This window comes from Doryrhamphus excisus, linkage group LG9 (assembly GCF_037039965.1).
Source record: "Doryrhamphus excisus strain RoL-2023G ecotype Guam linkage group LG9, RoL_Dexc_Guam_v1.1, whole genome shotgun sequence".
NCBI classification, from domain to species: Eukaryota; Metazoa; Chordata; class Actinopteri; order Syngnathiformes; family Syngnathidae; genus Doryrhamphus; species Doryrhamphus excisus.
In genome coordinates, this window is record NC_136365.1 from 6,570,545 (window position 1) to 6,590,426 (window position 19,882).

Genomic DNA, 19,882 nt, shown 5'->3' on the forward strand with positions numbered 1-19,882 from the left:
CACATAATTTAACCAAAGGAACACATCTCCTTGTTACATATAATAGTTCTAGTCACTGTCCGAGAGCAAACATTAAAAAAACTCTCACCGACCAATTAAGTCAACTACAGAACAGGAAAGTGTAGAACTTAATCGTATGTGATTCAATTCCATTTGTTTATGTATGTTGCAGCATCCTCAAAAATCCAAGTAAGACTGAAGTTTACACATTTCTTTTAAATAAAAGTAAATCCATTTTCAAAACATTGCAAAATTGACGATATTTTATGGGATTTTAAAGAGGATTTAGACATTTTAAGGCTTTGAATTGAAAATTTTATGACTCAATGGATACCATTTTTACGGCTCTGCTACTGTAAATAGAACAGATGTTTCACAAGCATACATCCAATTATAAACTCCTACATTTTTCTTTGAAGGGTATTCAAAAGGCGCTTAAAATAACTCGGTAGTCATGCATGTTTTGTTTCTTTAGACAGTGATATCGCCAATTGCTGGCATGACATCCATATTACAATGTTTTTGCAAATAGTGTGAACAGGAATTGTTCTCAAAATGTCTTTTAAAAGAATCTAAATGTGCGATTCTCACTCCAAAAGCTATGGGACCTTAAACAACACTTTTTAAAGGCTGTAAGATGAGAAAAGCGTAATAGGGATGCAAAAAGCTTGCGATGCAAATCAGAAATCCTCCACAGACTGGTCCGGCCAGACCACCTCAGTAATATGCAGGCCCTGAGCCACAAAGGGTGCTGCTTCTTTTCTTCTACTTGTTTCCTTTTGATTTATTCATGCAACCACTGAAATATTAACGTCAGGAGACTTCAAAGTCGGGCGGGCTGCCACAGTGATTTGAAAGGTTGCTCAAAGGCAGCAGGTGATATAGCAGCTTCAGTCTTCTCAGGTTGCGCAAGTCAACTGGACAGACAAAAAAAAATTGGAATTCAGCAGGCAGGAAGAATAACCAACAAACAACAATAGAGGCTCCATGAGGGTACTTTTTAGTTTGAGTGTATTAAAGAGCTTGTCCAGCTGCAGGGTCTAAAATGTAATAACTACAAATCAAAATTGCAATAGCGTATATGGAATTTTACCTTGAGGGACAACATAGATTGTTTAGCAACAAAACTAATTGTGTACTTAAAGATACCATAAAGCAATACTATACATTCAAATTTATTAAACAGTTAAACATTCAAGTCTCCACTGCAAGTAACATGGCAACCAGTAGATGAGAAATAAGGTCTGTTTTATCAAATGTTGAAATAAGTAGTATAATGTGTTCTTCCTACAGCTTAGGAGACAGTTCGTCTGCTCTGACAGAAGATGACAAGACTTTGTTGAGGAGGAATTCAGACACCATCGGAGCGACAACTTCAGGGTTATTCAGATGGACGTGATGGCCTCCTTGTACTGTCATCACAGAGTGCTGTGAGGGAGGAAACAAACAAAGGCAAAAGAAGGGAGCATTAAGCCAGCAAGGCTATGTTTAACTTTCATGTGCATCTTTTATCTCATCCTCATTAGCAGAACTTGACCAGACTCCACTATGTAGGTTACTTTATGAAACATTCATCTTACACAACACTGCTGCTTTTTGCATCTTTTCAGCTGCCTGTCTGACTTTGTCAACTTGCTTGTCTGTCACCACATTTATATACACTAAAAATAAATGCTTCTTATAAACACTTAAATTAGGTTGTGTTTCATATTTTTAAGGATCGAATTAACACATGTAGACTAGCAATAGGAAACAAGATCACGTTTGCATGTGTAAACAACAATCAACATAATTAAATGACTGAGAACATTGACTACAATTGCCCATCACGACACCATGTTCAAGCACAAGGTTGTCCATATGCCTCCACTGTTGAGGCGGCTGATTGGAGCTGTTTAGTATTGCATTCTGCATCAGACTGCGTATATAGTGGTTATTTTCTGTCTCACTCGGTCTGCAAAACTACATTCAGGCTCCCTCACTAAAAATAAAGCATAAGCATGCAGGCTTACCTAATTTGCATGAACACACTTACATTTTGGCATCTAAAGCCCTGCAGAAGCGCTGATGTAAATTTCTTTTGATCTGCTTCTGCAAATATTTTCTCAAAGCCTTGATCCGCTCTGTAAAAAAAGATGTAGATTTTCACTTTTGCAATGTAGTAATACAATAATATACAATATATCCACAAACACAGCAAATTAATATCTTACAGGACCACCAGAATTGAGGCTTGTATCCTCGACTGCAGCTCCAGACTCTGTTCCAAGCTGATGCGAGCTATGTTTTTCTTCATATAAAATAAAAGACAACATACTTGAATGCATGTAATATCTATAAATGACAATAAATGAGGCAGTGCTAGTTCAGCAACCTACCAGATTAATACGGAAGTCACGTGAAAACAAAAATCCTACATGAGAAAATCAAGAAAGGCAGTTCAAGATTCATTTAGGATGCAAAAAAGTAGAAAATATGTCAAGACAAACCTCCCTCAACTTGAACAAGACCACGTTCTAAAAGGTTGCGGGCAGATGCCTCAGACAGCATCGGGTTTGCAGCTAACAATCTGAGACCAAAGAGAAAAAGTAAAAGCTAGATAAAAGAAAAAAGTATTTTAGGGGGTAAAACTTACAACCAAAAACAGGATATACCTCTCAACTGCTTTCTCATAGGTGTAAACTCTCTCACTCTTTTCAGGATTCTTTTCAAACTCAATCATATCTTCCATCCCTTTCCGCATCACTGTGGACAATTCTTTCTGAAAATCATGTTGAGACATGAGGGTATATTTTATTAGAATAGATTAATTTTAAAAAAATGACAAAACTGAACACTCTCGATCAAGTAACACCCACAGTCCAGTAATCGTCCATTTAGTGGTAAACCATTGAATTAGGAACACTATTCCTTACCAAAAGAACATTCTTATCCACTGCCGGCAGTTCTGAAATAATTCTCAACCTTACACAGTATGTAGTAATGTACTCCAATTCCTCTGTTTTGTCAAGGGAGAGGCTGACCCACATTTGTGGCAGTGTAATACTTCTGAGATTATATTCCTGTACTAGAAAGACAGTGAGGCAGCACAGTTTTTCCCGGTTGAAATCTGCTATTTGGAAAGAAATAAAAGAGAAAGTAACGGTGCTCAAAACCACTGATGAATGACAGTAAATAATTGTGAGAGATTGTGAGTATTTGCTGCCGGGTGAGGTCTTGATAAGATCCTGTGTGTACTCATACAAAGGTCATTTGCGATGTGAGATCCTCGGTTTCCTCTCACATCTGGACTGTATTCTGTCTTTTTGGATGACATTTTGAACTGCATGAAAACACCATAAAAAATATATAGCAATTGTTCTGTATTAGTCACTGAAATAGCAATCCCACATTTTGTTAGCAATACCAGTGTTGCCATATCAACATAATCTAACCAGGGCCGTAAAAATCAGGAGTGTTGGCCCTTGTCACATAAACACTATTACCGATGAGGCTGTTTTATTTAGTCAATCAGACTTCAGATTCACCTCCCGTGACCACGGCATCACTTTTCCATCCTGTAATTAGTTGATCAAAGCAAAACTGTTCAACAAGCGACGTTACGCCCACAATGGCTACCCTAGAAGGAGGAATTAACATCTCTGGTGAGTTGATTTTTTTTTACTGAAAAGGTTTTATATTTTTGTCATGTTATTGGATAAATATTGATTGTGAACTGCTACAGATGATGCTGCAAAGTTATGTACATGTGCCATAGGAATCTGATTTGCATTAATTATAACAAAAATTTTGAAACAGGCAACACCGCAAATTAAAGGTACAGTAATTGACTACAGAATTATGTTTTAAAAGTGTGAGACGGTTTAGGGTTAGGCGATACTGACCATAGTGTACATCACAATATGTTTGGCATGTATCATGATATGACGATGTAAAACGTTCTAAAATTTTAATTCAGCAAAATCTTGGATAAAAAGCTACAAACCTTAAGCCATATAATTAAGTACACTTGTCTCAAATTGTAAAGCACGTGCAGAGTATTTACTGCTAACAAACTGGCTAACGTTTCTTATGGCATGTCAGCCTCTGCACATATTGCTACTAAGTCTACAACAAACTGTAATGCCTGTGCTTGTGATTAAGGAAGATGTAGTTACCCATGCAATTCCAACTGCATATGTAAGATATTTACGCAGTTCTTTAGCAGTATAAGACATTTTCTAATCATTGGAAGGATCTCTACCGGTATATAAAAAATATCGCCCAACAAAAGTAACAAACATATTTTCTAAACCTGCAAAGTCATGTTTAAAGGCAAAATGAATAGATTTTTTTGTTCTTACTGTGAGAAAGTAAACTGAATCTGGGGTGAGCACAAAAAGCCACAAAATATGCTCAAGAAATATGTTTTTTTGATTAGCAGGGGAGGCCGCAGCCTCCAAATGTATTATATTCTCTGAAGAGAGGTTTACAAGGCCACACTTTGAAAATCACAGGACTACAGGAAAAGAATCACAGAAAGTTTAAGCAAAGAGGAGACAAGTACTGATACAAACTTTGTGATCACAGCTATCTCAATCAACTTTGTATCTTACATCATTAAAAATGTTTACCGAATCTGTAGGTAGGAATCCGTAAGAGTCCAGCAACACGACAGCCTCCACCATCTCAGGAAAAAGAGCACTAAACTGCAAATATTACAAGATGGGTCAAGTATTCAAACCAAAAAAATAGTCAAAAACAAACATTAACCAAAAACATTAAAGAAAAAAGCATAGAGTTATTGACACTCACTCATTAAAAAAATATATTAATAAATGATCACTGTCGTTGAAAACGGCTTATTCGTAGTAAAATAATATGTATTTTTGATCAAATTTAATTACAATTCTAACTCATTCCTGGCCTAAATTTAAGCATCAAGAATAAAATGGTGACTATGTGACTTTTATTTCATATCTTGATGGCTCTAATAATGTTAAAAACCATACTTCTACTTAAAAACCATAGATCGTAAACAGGTTTTCTATGTCATAACTATGAAAATATTCAATTCATTAGTACTGAATCCCACTGAATTCACTTATCGCAGTCAGTCTGGAACCAATTAACCATGATAAACGAGGGACAACTGTAATACAGCAATCCCTATGTTTATCATGGTTAATAGTTGGTGATTAAATATCCATCCATCCATTGTCTATGAGCCTGTCAAGGAGCCTGGTGATTAATCATGATTAATTCATTAGAAAACTGATTGACTTGATTAAAATCTTCAATTCGTTTGACAGCTCTACCAAAAAATACATAAAATCTGGTTAAATGTGGATATATTTCTTAATAATAATGGGTCCTATTCATCCACAAAAGAGCATGGTTTATCAATTACTATATATTTCTAAAAACCATGATAAGAGTGAAGCCATGAAATTGAAACTGCAAAGTGGTGAGAGTTGACCATTGAAACCAGTGACTGATAAAACCAGGTTAGACTCAGACAAGCTCTGCTTCTTCCTACTCCTTTTTTGGGCATGTTAAATTATTTAAATGCAAACTTGTGAAATGTGTATTGTATTTGGGGTTTTAATTGCGCTGTCTATTTCAACATATTTGCAATAAACCCACAAACAAGCAGTAAAAGAATACATGAACAACTCACCATCCCAGCAATATTACCACCTGAAAAACAAAGGGGGAAATCTGGCCATTTACCGAAGAGCAATAGTTAAAAGGATGTGACTTTCAGTACAAGGCTATGCTCACCCATACTGTGGGCCAGGATGGAGAATCTTCTCCAGCGGAGAGCTGTGGGAGTTAATTTCACAGATCATCAGGCAGGCACTGCATCTCATCAAAGAACTACATCCTAGATTGGTTTTACTTGCCACGGAACATCAGGGTTTGTAGGCACGACTGGACAATGTGATTGAAATCAATAAGAGGCTATTAGACATTTTTTATTTTGCTAATCAGAGGGTATCAGGGGATAACAATTGCATGCAAATAAGATTGAATAGAAACAAATAAAGAATCTGTTTTCACATTAGAGTAAATAACAATTCTTTTAATAACCGATTAATTGGTCATTACATTTTCGATTAATCAATGAATCATTCATTCATTCATCTTCTACCGCTTTTTCCTCACAAGGGTCGCGGGGGTGCTGGAGCCTATCACAGCTGTCTTTGGGCGAGAGGCGGGGTACACCCTGGACAGGTTGCCAGCCAATCACAGGGCACATATAGACAAACAACCATTCACACTCACATTCATACCTATGGACAATTTGGAGTCGCCAATTAACCTAGCATGTTTTTGGAATGTGGGAGGAAACCGGAGTACCCGGAGAAAACCCACGCATGCACGGGGAGAACATGCAAACTCCACACAGAGATGGCCGAGGGTGGAATTGAACCCTGGTCTCCTAGCTGTGAGGTCTGCACGCTAACCACTCGACCGCCGTGCCACCCTATCAATGAATCAGATTTTTAAAAAACATTTTAAATTTCCTCCTCTTTAATCAGAAATAGAAGATTTGAACTGACACAGCAAATAAGTGCACAAACACCAAGTTGATGTGTGAATATCTGTTAAAATAATGTTAAATACTAAAAAAAACAACAAACAAAATTGTTGCCAATTAACTGGATAAACTATTTACCTTTAATTAGACATCATATATTCAGAGTAAAACATTCTGGTAAACACTTGATGTATATAAACATACATTATGACTCACCATCAACAACTCTGCGAATATCAGCCACATAAGAAGAAAAGGCGTAAAAGACCCCAGGAGGCCGATGTGACGAAAGGCCGTGACCTGGCAGGTCCACCGCCACATATTGGAACGCTGGCAGGAAGTAGAGAGCGAAATAAGGTTTAGCATCAGCAGATGAAACTAAAGAACAGCACTAATTGTTCTGCTTTAGTTTAACATGGTAGCATTAAGTAGTTGTCAGGCAAATATAAATCACCATCTCATTTATGTCTTTGTTTTTCATAGTCTGAATATTCAAAACAAATATGAACACAGCAAGTATAAGTTCGCTGACAAGATGGCTGACCTTTGGGTAGAAGTGGAATAAGAGTGTTGAAGCTGCCACAGTTGTCAGCCCATCCATGCAGGCACAACACGGGACGGCCATCATTAGGACCCCAAATTTTACCTCGGATTTCTCCCCATGGAACCGGTAAAGAAAGTTCTGGACGGAGAAATCACCATAAGCCTGATATAGCCTATACAATTTCTTTCACTCGATTTAAAATGTGTTTTCTATAGTTTCGTACTATAAACAACAACAGTTAACAGTCGTTTTGTTAAGCAGTCAGTTAAAGTTACCCGTTTGTGTCATTGCAGCGGTCGACAGGTTTCTGACGTTTTTTAAAACTCTGAGCATCGGGAAACACTTACAGCTTTGCACAGCACACAATTTATTTAAGCCGCGAAAACGCTGAACAAAAACAGAAATTTAATCCAACTTGTGAGTGAAATGTCGCTTTCGCCCTTTACTGTCGTTTTCCGGGTTTCATGTACCTCGTGACATGAACCGAAAACTCAATTGGACACACCGAGATGTGGGGCTGAGGTGCGGACCAATCAACGATAAGGAAGGAGGGCTCATCTTTTTTCAATGTTATGCTTTAGTGCATTAATATTATACGTTATCATATAATTATTACAAATTGTGTCAATCACAACTGATCTTCATTACATCATTGTAATATCTATAAGATTCTATAGAATCTATACATTTCTGTGTTGAGGTTTATGAGCTCCTATCTACTTTACTTTTGAGTAATTGGTGCTTTAAAAGCCTGTAAGTGTAGCATCCAATTATCAACAGATATTAATTATTATATGTTGATATTAAAATGTCTGCTTTTTTGTTTGTTGGCTGATGTTAAGTTGATTAATATAACAAGATTGTTTGAAGCAGAATTATATTTGCTGTCCTTGATGCTTGTGCTCATGAACATTTTCACTGCACACCATACAGCTACATTGAGGTCAAAGCTTTGCTAATGTATTCATAATGAGTTTAAATGCAATGCCTCATGGCTGCTGGCCATTAAACGTAACTCTGGAACAAAAGGATAATAGTCTTTGTTTTTCTCATCCTCTGCCTTTGAATTTTCCTCCAATTAGCTTTTATTCCCAAGCGTTTCTAATCTTTTCCACCCACATAGTTTATTTCCTTTACATCCTCAGGTCATGGCAGACTTGAACTGACATGGTTCTCAGGTTCTGGTGTCCAGTAGAGGAAGACTACAACACCTATGGAGGTGTGGTTCTGACTTGGTTAGTAGATTTCAGAATAAGATGCAGTCCAGGACAAACCATTCGACAATAGGAGCTTACCACCGTTTCTTTGTCTCCACAGTTTACACGCCGAGCACCATGATACCCACAAGCTGTGGCCCAAATTTGCAGAAATTCACTCGGCCAACCTGGCTGGGAATTCTGACATTTCTGCAGAAATTGGAAGAGCTGCTGAAGGCTAGAGCCATGAAACACAAGATATCCACCAATAACTTCAAGGTACTTGTATGAGTGACAGTCAATAAGGCTTGGTTTGCACTTGATGCAACCGATCTTAAGAGGTTATTGCTATAAGGAGAAGGCTGGGCTTGATAGCAACGGGCTATGAAAAACGTGGCGGGCATCTTAATGGCTGACAACGAGGCCAAATACAAAGGGCTTGGCTTTACAGGCTGGTGGCCATTTTGAAAATATTTCAGTCTTTGGGGTTTTGAAAGTCTCTGACACTTTCTGTGTCCTCTGAGTTACTGTCTGTGTGTAACGTACGTCGGTAAATCTCCCTGACGCTTTTAGAGTCACGCTGGACATCGAGTTGACAGCTCGGGCTTTTAGGAAGCACTTTCGATGGATTGTGGTCGAGCCTCAGGCATGAACACGGACAGACCAGAAAGGTTAGACAAGTACAGACAACCATGAGGACACAGCATAGAGTCTAGAATGATAATAATAAGCAGTATCATCATTGTAAGGGCAGAATTGTTTATACAATTATTGTACTGGAGCACATTAGATTATGCAGCGAACGACTCAACCAGCCCTGTAAGGGCAAAAAGGACATGGTAATGGTCGCCATAATGCTGAAACACACACACAAGGTAAAACAGAAAACGGCGACAAGCATCAATTGAGAGAAGATGAGCAAATCTCTGTGTGTTTTAAGTTTTGCCTCATTTTTAAAAAAACAAAAGGTAGTAGCAGTGTTGGTTTGCACCAACAACACAATACACGTGAACTTGAATTCTGGGTAATTGCCTGGATGATGACCTATTAATAGTGAATGTCAGTGTGTTTGTTAGTGCAGGTTGCAGATGTGACACCAGACACAAAGACACCAATCAACACCCTTCCTCTCTTGGCGTCTCACCTACCGCAATGCGAGGACAAGAACGTTAACAAGAAGAAATAATTTTATTTGTAAATGTTATAGCAATTTAAAATATCACCATCACTGACCACAGAAGTCCAGTTTTCCTTTAAATACTAAAAACCTCAAATATATGTATTGTTATGATGCATGCTGTAAACAGCCAGAAATGCACACATACTCCCCTATTTGTAGAACCACATAGCTTCATATTAAAGTTGTTTTTTTTAAACCCTCATTTACCTCAAAAAACACCTCAATATGAAGCAGTCCAACCATAAACAAACCACTGCATTGGCCTCAGTATAAGACTTCCATTTCTCTAGAGAATTCTGAAAAATAATAGTCATGGTATGTTTGTGGTCTTATTCATGTGAACCATTAACTACCAAACTACAAGCAGCATCAACTGTGGAGCAGTTTTAATCAACCAGTTCCATCCATCCATTTTCTTTGCCGCTTTTCCTCACTAGGGTCGCGGGTATGCTGGAGCCTACCCCAGCTGTCTTCGGGCGAGAGGCGGGGTACACCCTGGACTGGTCGCCAGCCAATCACAGGGCACATATAGTCAAACAACCATTCACACTCACATTCATATATGGACAATTTGGAGTCGTCGGAGTTCTCGGCGAAAACCCACGCAAGCACGGAGAGAACACAGAGATGTCAGAGCGGAGATTCGAACCCAGGTCTTCCCAATCTCCCGACCAGTTGTAACATTAAAAAGGGTCTGAACAAGAGAGGTCATCTTATACATGATGATCTGTATTGTGGAAGTGTATGAAGATGTTTTATTTATATAGTTCCCAGTTCATACTTGGACCTCACAGGTTCCCAGAAAAGAGAATCCCCAGATGAAAGACAAAATCCCAAGAAGATGAGAGGAAAGTACTGTAAATAAGTAATCCAACATCAGTGACAGTCTACCAGTACAAAAGAAGAGACTCATGGAAAAGTCAAGGGAGCAAGCCACTCCGGTCGTGGGAGCTAATCAAAGCCCATCTCATCGATGTCTGAGGGCACGGAGCACGTCAGGTGTGACAGATAGAGAGCCGTCGTCATGGGAACCAGACCGGCCGCCACCTTCAGAATGCTCAGCAGCCTCTCCGCCGCGCTGGTCGCACCATCTGCTGTCTGCAGGGAAAAATATTAAGACTGTGTGTGTCACAGCAGAAAATGAAAATCGGTTAAGCAGAACATGTGTGTGTGTGTGTGTGTGTGGACGAGCTGCTATCCCTATGACATGCTGACATGCTCATTCCCCAGCCTCGCACAAGAGATGTGAATGCAGTTTTGGTTCCGCAAGAGTAACATTGGAACTGATTGGGTCAAGGAGTCCATCCATCTTCTATGCCGCTTATCCTCACTAAAGTCGCGGGGGGTATGACTGACTTTCGGGTGAGAGGAGGAGTACACCCTTTACTGGTTGCTGTCCAGTTGCTGTGATTCAAGGAGTAGGTTAAATAAATTGGCTATACTTTTGTTGTGATTGCAACATAGAGCTTTTTTGTATCTTAATTTCTCATTGCTAATACATCATTCTGACACTATTCAAGCATATGCGTGTCAATTTGGTGCTGATCCAAATTACAATTGTTGAGGCTTGGCAGAGATATGTGCCCTATTCAATGTCATTCTAGTTTTCAAAAATTGATCATCATGTCAAAACTCACTGCCTCTGAGATTGTAACAATTCAGAATTTAGACAAACAGGCAAAACATCGCCTTACAGCAGGGGTCTCAAACACGCGGCCCGCGGGCCAAATGTGGCCCGCAGGACACTAGTTTGAGGCCCCCGCCTTGATATGAAAATTTAATGTTAGTGCGGCCCGCGCAAGTTTGATATGGATGCTGTATGGTATCATGTACCCCAAAAAAATTATTACGTTTGATTAATGTTCATGTTAAAGGTTAAATAACTGTTAATAGTTATCCTCCCTATCCGTGTGGAAGTGGTACGTTTTTGGCTATTTAAGTTTAAAGGAAATAACTTGAAGGCTACCGTTTAGGTCGCTAGCTCTCTAGTTTGCGAGTTAGCATGTGTCTCAAGACCCTGCAGTTGCGCAATATGTTGTAAATAAAAAGAGTGTAAATGTGACTATAATCGTGTTTTGTCACAGGGCTCTAATAATGCTTTGTTCATTTTAATCTGAAGAAAATAATTTGTCTACCCACCTATGTGGTTTCTTAAGTTTTTATTATTTGCCGTTTTATTATTATTATTATTATATTCATTTATTACTGATTGATTTTCTTTATTCTTGATTTGTTTATTTATTTTTCATCTTATTTTGTGCAGAAAAATAAAATTAAGATATTTGAGAACAGTGGAATGTTTTATCAGAGCTTTTATTGTAGAAAATCGGAACCAAAGCACTGAAAAAGTTTGTACATTTTTCTGTTTTTAATAAATGCGTTTTTTTTTTTTTTTTGGAAAACCTGATGCAGCCCAGCCTTGCCCAGACCCTAGCTCCAGTGACCCCCAGGTAAATTGAGTTTGAGACCCCTGCCTTACAGTAAACCTAGGTTTACGTTACAAATAAGTTGTATGTATCACATGTCTATGCATCAATCCATCTACATACTTATGACCAAAGTCGTCACTAACCTGATCCTCAGCAAAAAGCAGCGTGCAGCGGTGCAACGCAGCCAGCTTTCTAACAGAATCCAGCCGCTCTGTGGGGATGGCGGCGTTACGAGCTACGAGGGCACAAGAGAGACACGCCTTTTGACTTCTTTGAAGACACTTTCAGTCTGCTTTATCTCGCCTTTAACATACCGTTAGTGACCATGAAAGAGACTTTTCCGAGGAAATATGCAGGGTCCAAATACTTGAGGGATGCTTCCGCAGACTGTAGACTGTCACCACAAAACAGTGTTGAATTAATTTTTATTAATGAACATCTACCATGCTCTTGGTTGATCTAGAATACTAATAAACCTCTAATCAGTATATTTAACACCATAAAAATGGAAATATAATGGACAATATAAAATATAATATGTAAAATATAAGAAATCTAAGTATGCTTTTAGGAGTTCCAAGTAGAGATTATACAGTGTAATATACTAGTACTGTATAGTTTAAAAAACACATACCTGAGCTCTGAGGTGAGGTTAATGATAAAAACAACCAGGTCTATCCTGGGCCGGCTGTGCTTGTGCTCAAAGGGCAGACTCTTTGCTAGTCTCCTGTTTTTAAAAACAGCAATAAAAAGTATCACTTCAGGACTGCTCTTCGACCTCCAACTGTGACTCAACCAGACCCTTTTGTCAATTCAAAGGGCCCAGGAGGTGGAGTGGCTGTTTGGTAATGGTAGAATGTGTCTCATCGTGTCCTTGAGCGACACACTGAGATCACCCTAATTACCCAAGATGGAGCACTCTGCACTGTGCATGTGCAAGCAGCCATCAGCTCTGATCATATAAAGAGGCCTGGCTGCTGCCAAGGAGCCATATAAATACAGCTCATTGGGCATGATAGAACTAATGCAGCATAAAACAATTAGTTCCTTTGTAAGGGCAATGATGGTCCATTTTATTGAAATCGGAACACTGTCACAGTTCAGTAAGCTAGAAACTTGAAAATGCCTATTTAATATACATTTTCTGTATTATCAGCACTTTGAGGAATGAAGCACTACTCACACGTTCAACGTGACTGCCGTCTCCGTCACTAGAGCGTCAGCTAATCTCTGCTGAAACTCCTCTTCTCTCTCCACAAGCTGAAATGAAAAAAAAAATACACTTCAGCATTAAATATTTTGATTTCAATACAAGATCTTAAAACAGAAGGTAAACATAGTAAAAACATTGACCTATAATACCATGTGCAGAACCTTGAATTGGAATACTTTCAGAAAATCCACGTAGTGCTCTAACTATTAACCTTTATTGTTTTTGTTAATTATGGGCCATGTGTTTTATTGTTAACATAATGACATTATCATCCATCCATTTTCTACCGCTTATCCTCACGAGGGTCGCGGGGTGCTGGAGCCTATCCCAGCTGTCTTAGGGCGAGAGAGGTGGCCAATTAACCTAGAATGTTTTTGGAATGTGGGAGGAAACCGGAGTACCCGGAGAAAACCCACACAAGCACGGGGAGAACATGCAAACTCCACACAGAGATGGCCGAGGGTGGAATTGAATTCTGGTATCCTAGCTGTGAGGTCTGCGTGCTAACCACTAGACCGCCGTGCCGCCCTCTGCCCAAATTCTTTCCTGAATTTTAACCAATGAATAATCTAAAAGGCAAATCCCAAAAAAGGTTATAATAATTCATTCAGATTTCGATTCAGATTGGTGACTCGTCCCACTTATTATTTTTTCAAGTATAGGTATTGGTACAACCAGGAATTGTGAGGAAGCTATACGGTCTGAATTCTCGTGGTGGGCAAAACTGTTCATTTCAGTGAACCGCATCATTCCGGTTCATTCGGTTAAAAAAATCTGTTAATTTCGTACATTTCGATCAATTGGTCGTTAGCCTGTGCTCTTCCCCTATGCATAGACCCGGTCAGCCGTGTCAAGTCAGTCCGTTCACTCATGTTCACGTTCGCCCTGCAAAAAGAACGGTGAACTGACTCTCCAGCCAATCAAAAAAAAGCATTTGCAACTAAACGGACTGAACGGGTATTTTAGGGACAGTGGCCTTGTTCATTCCGTTCACAAAAAAGAACTACTTCTTTTGACCTGTTCGTTCATGATCGACACACCACTACTGAAGTCACCAGGCTGATTCGCAGCTGGAGCAGGACCTCTGTAGACCGGCTAGGCTACTGGCCTAGTACGATGCCGACCCTGAATTCAAACACAACCATAGTATCATCTCCTACGGTCTATAAAAAATAGCGTTCTAACGTTACAGAGGCTTTCAAAACTCCTGCTTTCCCATATTTGTACGAATGTAGTTTTATGTCATTCTCACACAAAGACAAAGTCACCGTATTCGTCTCTGAAGTAGCACTTACCAATATGCTGGCGGTATTCAAAGCGGGGAGTTTACTGAATGGTTTCAGCAACGACATGGCGACAGATTCCGCATGGAGTATCTAACAGGATAAAGGATAAAGTTTGTAGTAGTGTCTAGCGGTTAGTTCCCTGTGCCATTTCTGTCTGCGCGCTTCTTTTAAAAAATAAACGTGACGTCACGTTTTCTCCCCGGATATTTAGGTGCTTATTGCCACCTACAGGTCGCTAGGTGCACTACAATTGAGTAACATATGGTATATACTATGCTGTTCACTTTGTGGATACTTAATATGGTGCTTTAGTGTAAGTTGAAAAATCATATGTTTTCAACTTCCAAAAAGGTATACAAGTGAACTGGTACGGCTTTATTAAAAAGGGATAGCAAACAGAAGTCTTAACACATTGCATATAAATTGAAGCGGCAACATTTTTTTCACTTTATTCCAGCACAGCAAAGTACACCCCGGCCTCCTAAATACATACAGCCCCTGGCATCACACAGGGATGTAAACATGCATGCCATGTCATACTGAGTGGTGGCCCTAGTGAGCATCTTGTGAATAAAAATGTAATTGTTATGGCTTGACAGCAGCAAACAAAAAGTCAAATGTAAGTGCCTGCAGTCAATCCCATCCCACTTTAGACTTGTGCATCATTGCCAACCCCTTGTACCATGAGCCATATGGACTGAAACATAAAATTGAGTAGTATTGCATGTTTAACTAATTGAAACCAAATCTTTCTGTGAGCAAACAGTTGGTAATGGCATAAAAAAAATTAAATGTACACCACTCATAATTCAAAGTCATAAAAGTTGCTTTGCTTACAACGGCTTGAAAATATCCCCTCCTCCCCACGTTAATGTTCAACCCAGCCACCTTGCTAATATACATATGCCACCTTTAATATAAGCAGACACTCAAGTCTCCTTTATTCTTTAACGAAACAATGCGATGACATCAAGAGACGCTTCATATTTCCCCCGACTCCCGCTCCTCTGAGCTGGACTGTCGGTCACGTTCAAGGGACAGGGACCTCTCCCAGTCCCCCTGTCTGGCCATGTCTGGAGAGGTAGACCTCTCCCGGTCCTCCCAGTCTCTGTACTCTGCCCTTTTGTCACACCATTCCTCGGTGGTTCCCTCCCGACTTCGCTCCTGGGCCAGTGAGGGCTCGACATCACGAGTGTGAGATGAACGGTCTCGGGAGGACCTGGAAGACAAGCAGGAAGGAAGCCATCATCAGAGACATTTTATTGCTAAGAACAAAGTTTCACTGTAAAGAGGACAATGTTGGAAGTGTGTGTATAAAGGCATATTTCATCATATTTTTTGTCATCACAGCTCAGTGAGCATCTATGTTTGAACAATCCTTTGCCTTTTTTCCGTTGACTTCTTTTCCCACTTTTCTGTACCATGAATAATGGCGTTTTGATGCTTGATTTTATATTTCTATTCCAACAGAAGGTCAGGCCTGCTTGAACAATATTAAAATGAGGACAGTCTTCGGGGAAGGTTTGAAGAATTCGGTGAGCTTCCAACCTTTTTCTTTTGTGCCTGTGAGAGTGCGAGTGTGAGCGGTGTCTGTCCTTGTGTCTATGCCTCCTCTCTCTGTCTCGATCACGGTCCCCTCCCTCCTCTCTGGGACGAGAGGAGCGGTGCCGTCTTGAACGGTGGGAGGACGAACTGCCTCCGTCCCTAAGTTTTACCAGAAGAACAACAGATCAAACATCTCCTAAAAGACGGGATTTGTTCACATATGAGAATGTGTGCATGGGTAGCAAGTCTACCTGTATCGCTCCCCACTTCTGGATCTTGACCTGAATTGACGAACATCAAACAAGATGATGACGATATCTGGTAGAATGTTGTTAATACAAGTGATAAATGCCCGCTCATCTCTTACCTCCTGCGTTCTCTCTCTCGTTCCCATTCTCGTTCCCTCTCTCTATCCCTTTCTCGCTCCAGCTCCCATTGGCGCTCTCGCTCATCCTCTCGTTCACGTTCCTCTCTGCGTTTCGTACGCAATCTTTCTTGTTTCTCAAGAACTGCTTTCTAGATAAAAAAAAAAGAAAAGCTATTGGCCATCGTAAGGTTCGAGAGAATACTAGATCGCTTTATGAGAAGTCAGTTGCATCTGTGATTTCAGTGAAGCTCCTTACTCTTAGCTTTTCAAGCTTCTCGCGAATTTCGATGAAGCCAAGGTGAAGTTTGCCTCCAAAGTGGTCAGCTAGACGTCGATCATTGTCATGGAGGCCCAAGTATGCGGCGCACACCTCGCACACACGAAGTTTTTGCTGCTGAAAACTGGAAGCTGGCATAGAGTTTCTGTAAACATCCTGTAAACAGAGATTAGAACATTGGAATCATGAGGCACTAAAGGGCCTTTCAAGCAGCTTTCATTTCTATTCCAACATGACATTTTTAACAGCATCATCTTCTGACCTCTGCTTCTTTTTTCATGGCTCGTGTTGTTTCCACCTTTTCCAGCAACTGCTGGGCCTCGTCTACATTACCCTCTCCGCCGAGCTGCTCAGCGCGGGCAAGCAGCTTCCCAATCTCCTCGTTCAGCTCATGGACACGTTCAGCCTGACAAAAACACACAGGAGAAAGGGATTACATTTTGTGTCACAATGGTGCAGCATACATAAGGTCTAGATATAGTAATTGTCACCTTTGCTGTCACTTCTGCACTTATCTCCTCCTGTGTCTCAGCTAATCTCTTCTTGGCCAGCTCTGTCCTGCGGTCACAGTCGGCTATAAAAGACTGGAGGTGTTCAGCAGCCTGCGAAACAACAGGTAGATTCATATTCCTAGATGGAGGTAAAATGTCCACTTTGCTTATGTCAATAAATTAAATGTCCAGGCGTGGATCCATGCCACATGTGCCAGACTTTAGGTGTGAAGTGGTCCTAAGCAGTGTGTTGATGCCCTTAATGACTCACATCAAGCTCAAAGAAGTACTCCTGTTCCTTGGAGGCAATCTCAAAGTCTGCTCTGAGGGCCAGGTCGTGGACTTTCACGCACTCCCCCAGGTCCATTCTCTAGTGGGGACAGAGGAAATTACATGTGAATGAGTAAACAGTATACAGCAAACAACCCAAGCTGACTATACTAATTGATTTTGGATAATTGCATAGTATACAGCCCTTGCATCCATCCATCCATCCATCCATTTTCTATACTGCTTATTCTCACTAGAGTCGCGTACATGAAAACTGAGATGTCACTTTAAGATGCTGAATCCAATAACATGTTTGGTCTTTTTTTTTTAAGTAATAACAGTATTCCCTCATTTAATTTGAAGCCTCACCAAGCAAATACTGACACATAGTGACCACTATAGAATAATAACTAGTCGTGGTCTCAATGGTTTACACCATGGGTACAAAATATGTGCAACTCCCTTATATCCACATTGATGTGTGTGTATATATATATATATATATATATATATATATATATATAATTAATAAGTGTTAATAAATAATGTTTCCAAATTAATGTTTGGAAAAAAGCACAACAGAGTGAGCGATGTTCGGGCCGCAATGTAGCAAGGGACGACTGTACATAGAATCTCACCATTTCTCATTAATTTAAGACACAAATAGGCACCACAGTATTGTATCAATAATGGAAAATAAGTGCTGCTGCGACTGTAGACTTCGTTATTCAGTTAAATCCATCAAGATTGCCCCACTGAAGATTATCCCCCAAAACACACAATAAATTCATACTAGGCTGCATTTTCATGCATCAGATCTTGCAAAATAGCTACAATTAACAATTTTACCTTTATTTATCATTGTATATTCTTATATATCAAAAAGGGGTAAAAGTTCCCTCGATACATACTTTTATGGAAACAATATCAAGCTTGCATGATTGCTTTAAGTGCAAACTTGACTTCTGAAATATGTGCTTGTCTGCTACAGAGTTCAGAATAAGCTTTTTCAAAAACAAAAAGATACAGGTAAAATACCTAAAATGCCAATACAAGCACCAGGGGTGGTGTAAAAAATACTCACAGTGCCTGACAGAATGTCATGAGGGCAAGAATCCAACAGGTGACTTTTGCAGACCCGCTCATCACTGAATTTGATTCTCTGCCTCATGGTGTCACCTATTAAAAGAAAACAAACATACAACATTATCAGATGGAACTCCAATCTTGATGTAGATTGGGAAGGGGTGATGTGGTTGTTTTTTGTGCAGGTGAACGCAATGACTGAGATGTGCCACAAACACATTTGCCCTCTAAAGCCATAAGACTGCAAAATACAACTGCGGTATGGAGCTGGTGACACTTTTTCTACTGAGGGCCATATTTTGAAAAATCAACAGACCCCCAGGCTGCAATTTGGACATCCCGATTTTTTATAAATTTAAACAGCTTTTTAGCACGATTGTGCACATGAGACTGTCATTTGCACTTTCCATATGTCACACACAAATTGACGATGTTTGTAAACTGCATTATACTGTGTTGCATTGTGTGAAAATAGTTTGTATTAACTTTGTGAAAAATGAACAGCTGGCTAACTTTCCGACAAGATTACAATTGCATCCACGCAATTAACTTGTAGAAGCCCGCTCAAAAACATGCAGATAGGGTACTGCCAATTAGGTAATGGCACCAATGTAAAATAGGTTAACGTAATCTGCTTTAAATTTGAATGTGAACAACAGGTAGTTCGCTCGCCTCATTTCAGCTAGCTTCATAGGCAATGCATGCAAGCGCTGGTTAGCAATCAAGCTAAAGCTATCACCAACACAAACCACCTCGCATGTGGGCTAATGCTAACAACTACAATAAATTCCATAAAATGTCGTCTATGACACCAAACACAACAGGAAGAAGCAGCATTTGTGCTTACCGTCTCGCCCCGTCCCCATGAGCTGGTCCAACATAGCTCGCATCTGAGCCTGGGCCGACATTTTTGTTAAGCTACTACGCTAGCAAAAAGTGAGTCTCTTCTCGGCCGCGGTCTTCGCACATGTAGCCTCTTCCCGAGCGAAGGCCTCGGTGGCAGCTCCTCGGTCCCAACTCCACCCACCACAATAACTTTAACCAACAAACTGAGCGTACACTGATAAAAATCTGTATATTTGGGTGACTGCGATCTTTCAGAACCCCTCACTCCAACGTGACTTTGTGGCGGTTGTTGAAGGAAGGCAACGTCTGTTTGAAAATTGGCAAGTCACCGGGTCATGTGAAGAAAGATTATAAATAGGGTGACTACACATCGAGGGCTTTAGTTCAACAAAAAACAACGCTATGTCGAAATAAGTTACAAGTTCCTTTCTGACATTGTGTGTAATTATCGCCTGGCGGCTACAAGTTTGCGTGTATAGCTTCAGCGTCTTCCGTCTTTCCTCTACTTCCCGTCTACGCGCGTTCTCGCGGAGTTAGAGCGCGCACTGCCACTTCCGCCACAAAGAGGTGATAAAACTGGGCTTGCGACGACACTGTAAAAGTTATTATATTTAATGGCCATTAAATTG

The 19,882-nt window shown here is 40.0% G+C and overlaps 4 protein-coding genes across 4 annotated transcripts; 1 reads left to right on the plus strand and 3 right to left on the minus strand.

Moving 5' to 3' along the window:
- Window positions 1-955: 955 nt before the first annotated feature.
- On the minus strand, window positions 956-7,553 carry serhl (serine hydrolase like). Its single transcript, XM_078793319.1, has 12 exons — window positions 7,343-7,553; window positions 7,068-7,205; window positions 6,740-6,853; window positions 5,764-5,805; window positions 5,660-5,679; window positions 4,614-4,688; window positions 2,655-2,761; window positions 2,490-2,569; window positions 2,379-2,413; window positions 2,214-2,290; window positions 2,036-2,123; window positions 956-1,428 (listed from the first exon to the last, which is right to left on the minus strand). The coding sequence occupies exons 1-12, from the start codon at window positions 7,398-7,400 to the stop codon at window positions 1,288-1,290; spliced, it is 975 nt and encodes a 324-aa protein (XP_078649445.1). The 5' UTR covers window positions 7,401-7,553; the 3' UTR covers window positions 956-1,287.
- Window positions 7,554-7,914: 361 nt separating this feature from the next.
- mb (myoglobin) lies at window positions 7,915-8,731 on the plus strand. Its single transcript, XM_078793133.1, is given in 5 exon segments — window positions 7,915-8,302; window positions 8,385-8,477; window positions 8,479-8,578; window positions 8,619-8,634; window positions 8,637-8,731. Coding segments are annotated over 5 exon segments (372 nt in total). The 5' UTR covers window positions 7,915-8,234.
- A 631-nt stretch (window positions 8,732-9,362) lies between these two features.
- Window positions 9,363-14,524, minus strand: pane1 (proliferation associated nuclear element). Its single transcript, XM_058046571.2, has 6 exons — window positions 14,381-14,524; window positions 13,056-13,132; window positions 12,507-12,599; window positions 12,187-12,266; window positions 12,016-12,107; window positions 9,363-10,541 (listed from the first exon to the last, which is right to left on the minus strand). The coding sequence occupies exons 1-6, from the start codon at window positions 14,435-14,437 to the stop codon at window positions 10,395-10,397; spliced, it is 546 nt and encodes a 181-aa protein (XP_057902554.2). The 5' UTR covers window positions 14,438-14,524; the 3' UTR covers window positions 9,363-10,394.
- A 207-nt stretch (window positions 14,525-14,731) lies between these two features.
- LOC131101419 (putative RNA-binding protein Luc7-like 1) lies at window positions 14,732-19,866 on the minus strand. The gene is made up of 10 exons (XM_058046543.2): window positions 19,255-19,866; window positions 18,406-18,500; window positions 17,323-17,421; window positions 17,052-17,162; window positions 16,823-16,966; window positions 16,540-16,716; window positions 16,284-16,432; window positions 16,168-16,197; window positions 15,920-16,075; window positions 14,732-15,590 (listed from the first exon to the last, which is right to left on the minus strand). The coding sequence occupies exons 1-10, from the start codon at window positions 19,313-19,315 to the stop codon at window positions 15,353-15,355; spliced, it is 1,260 nt and encodes a 419-aa protein (XP_057902526.2). The 5' UTR covers window positions 19,316-19,866; the 3' UTR covers window positions 14,732-15,352.
- Window positions 19,867-19,882: the final 16 nt, after the last annotated feature.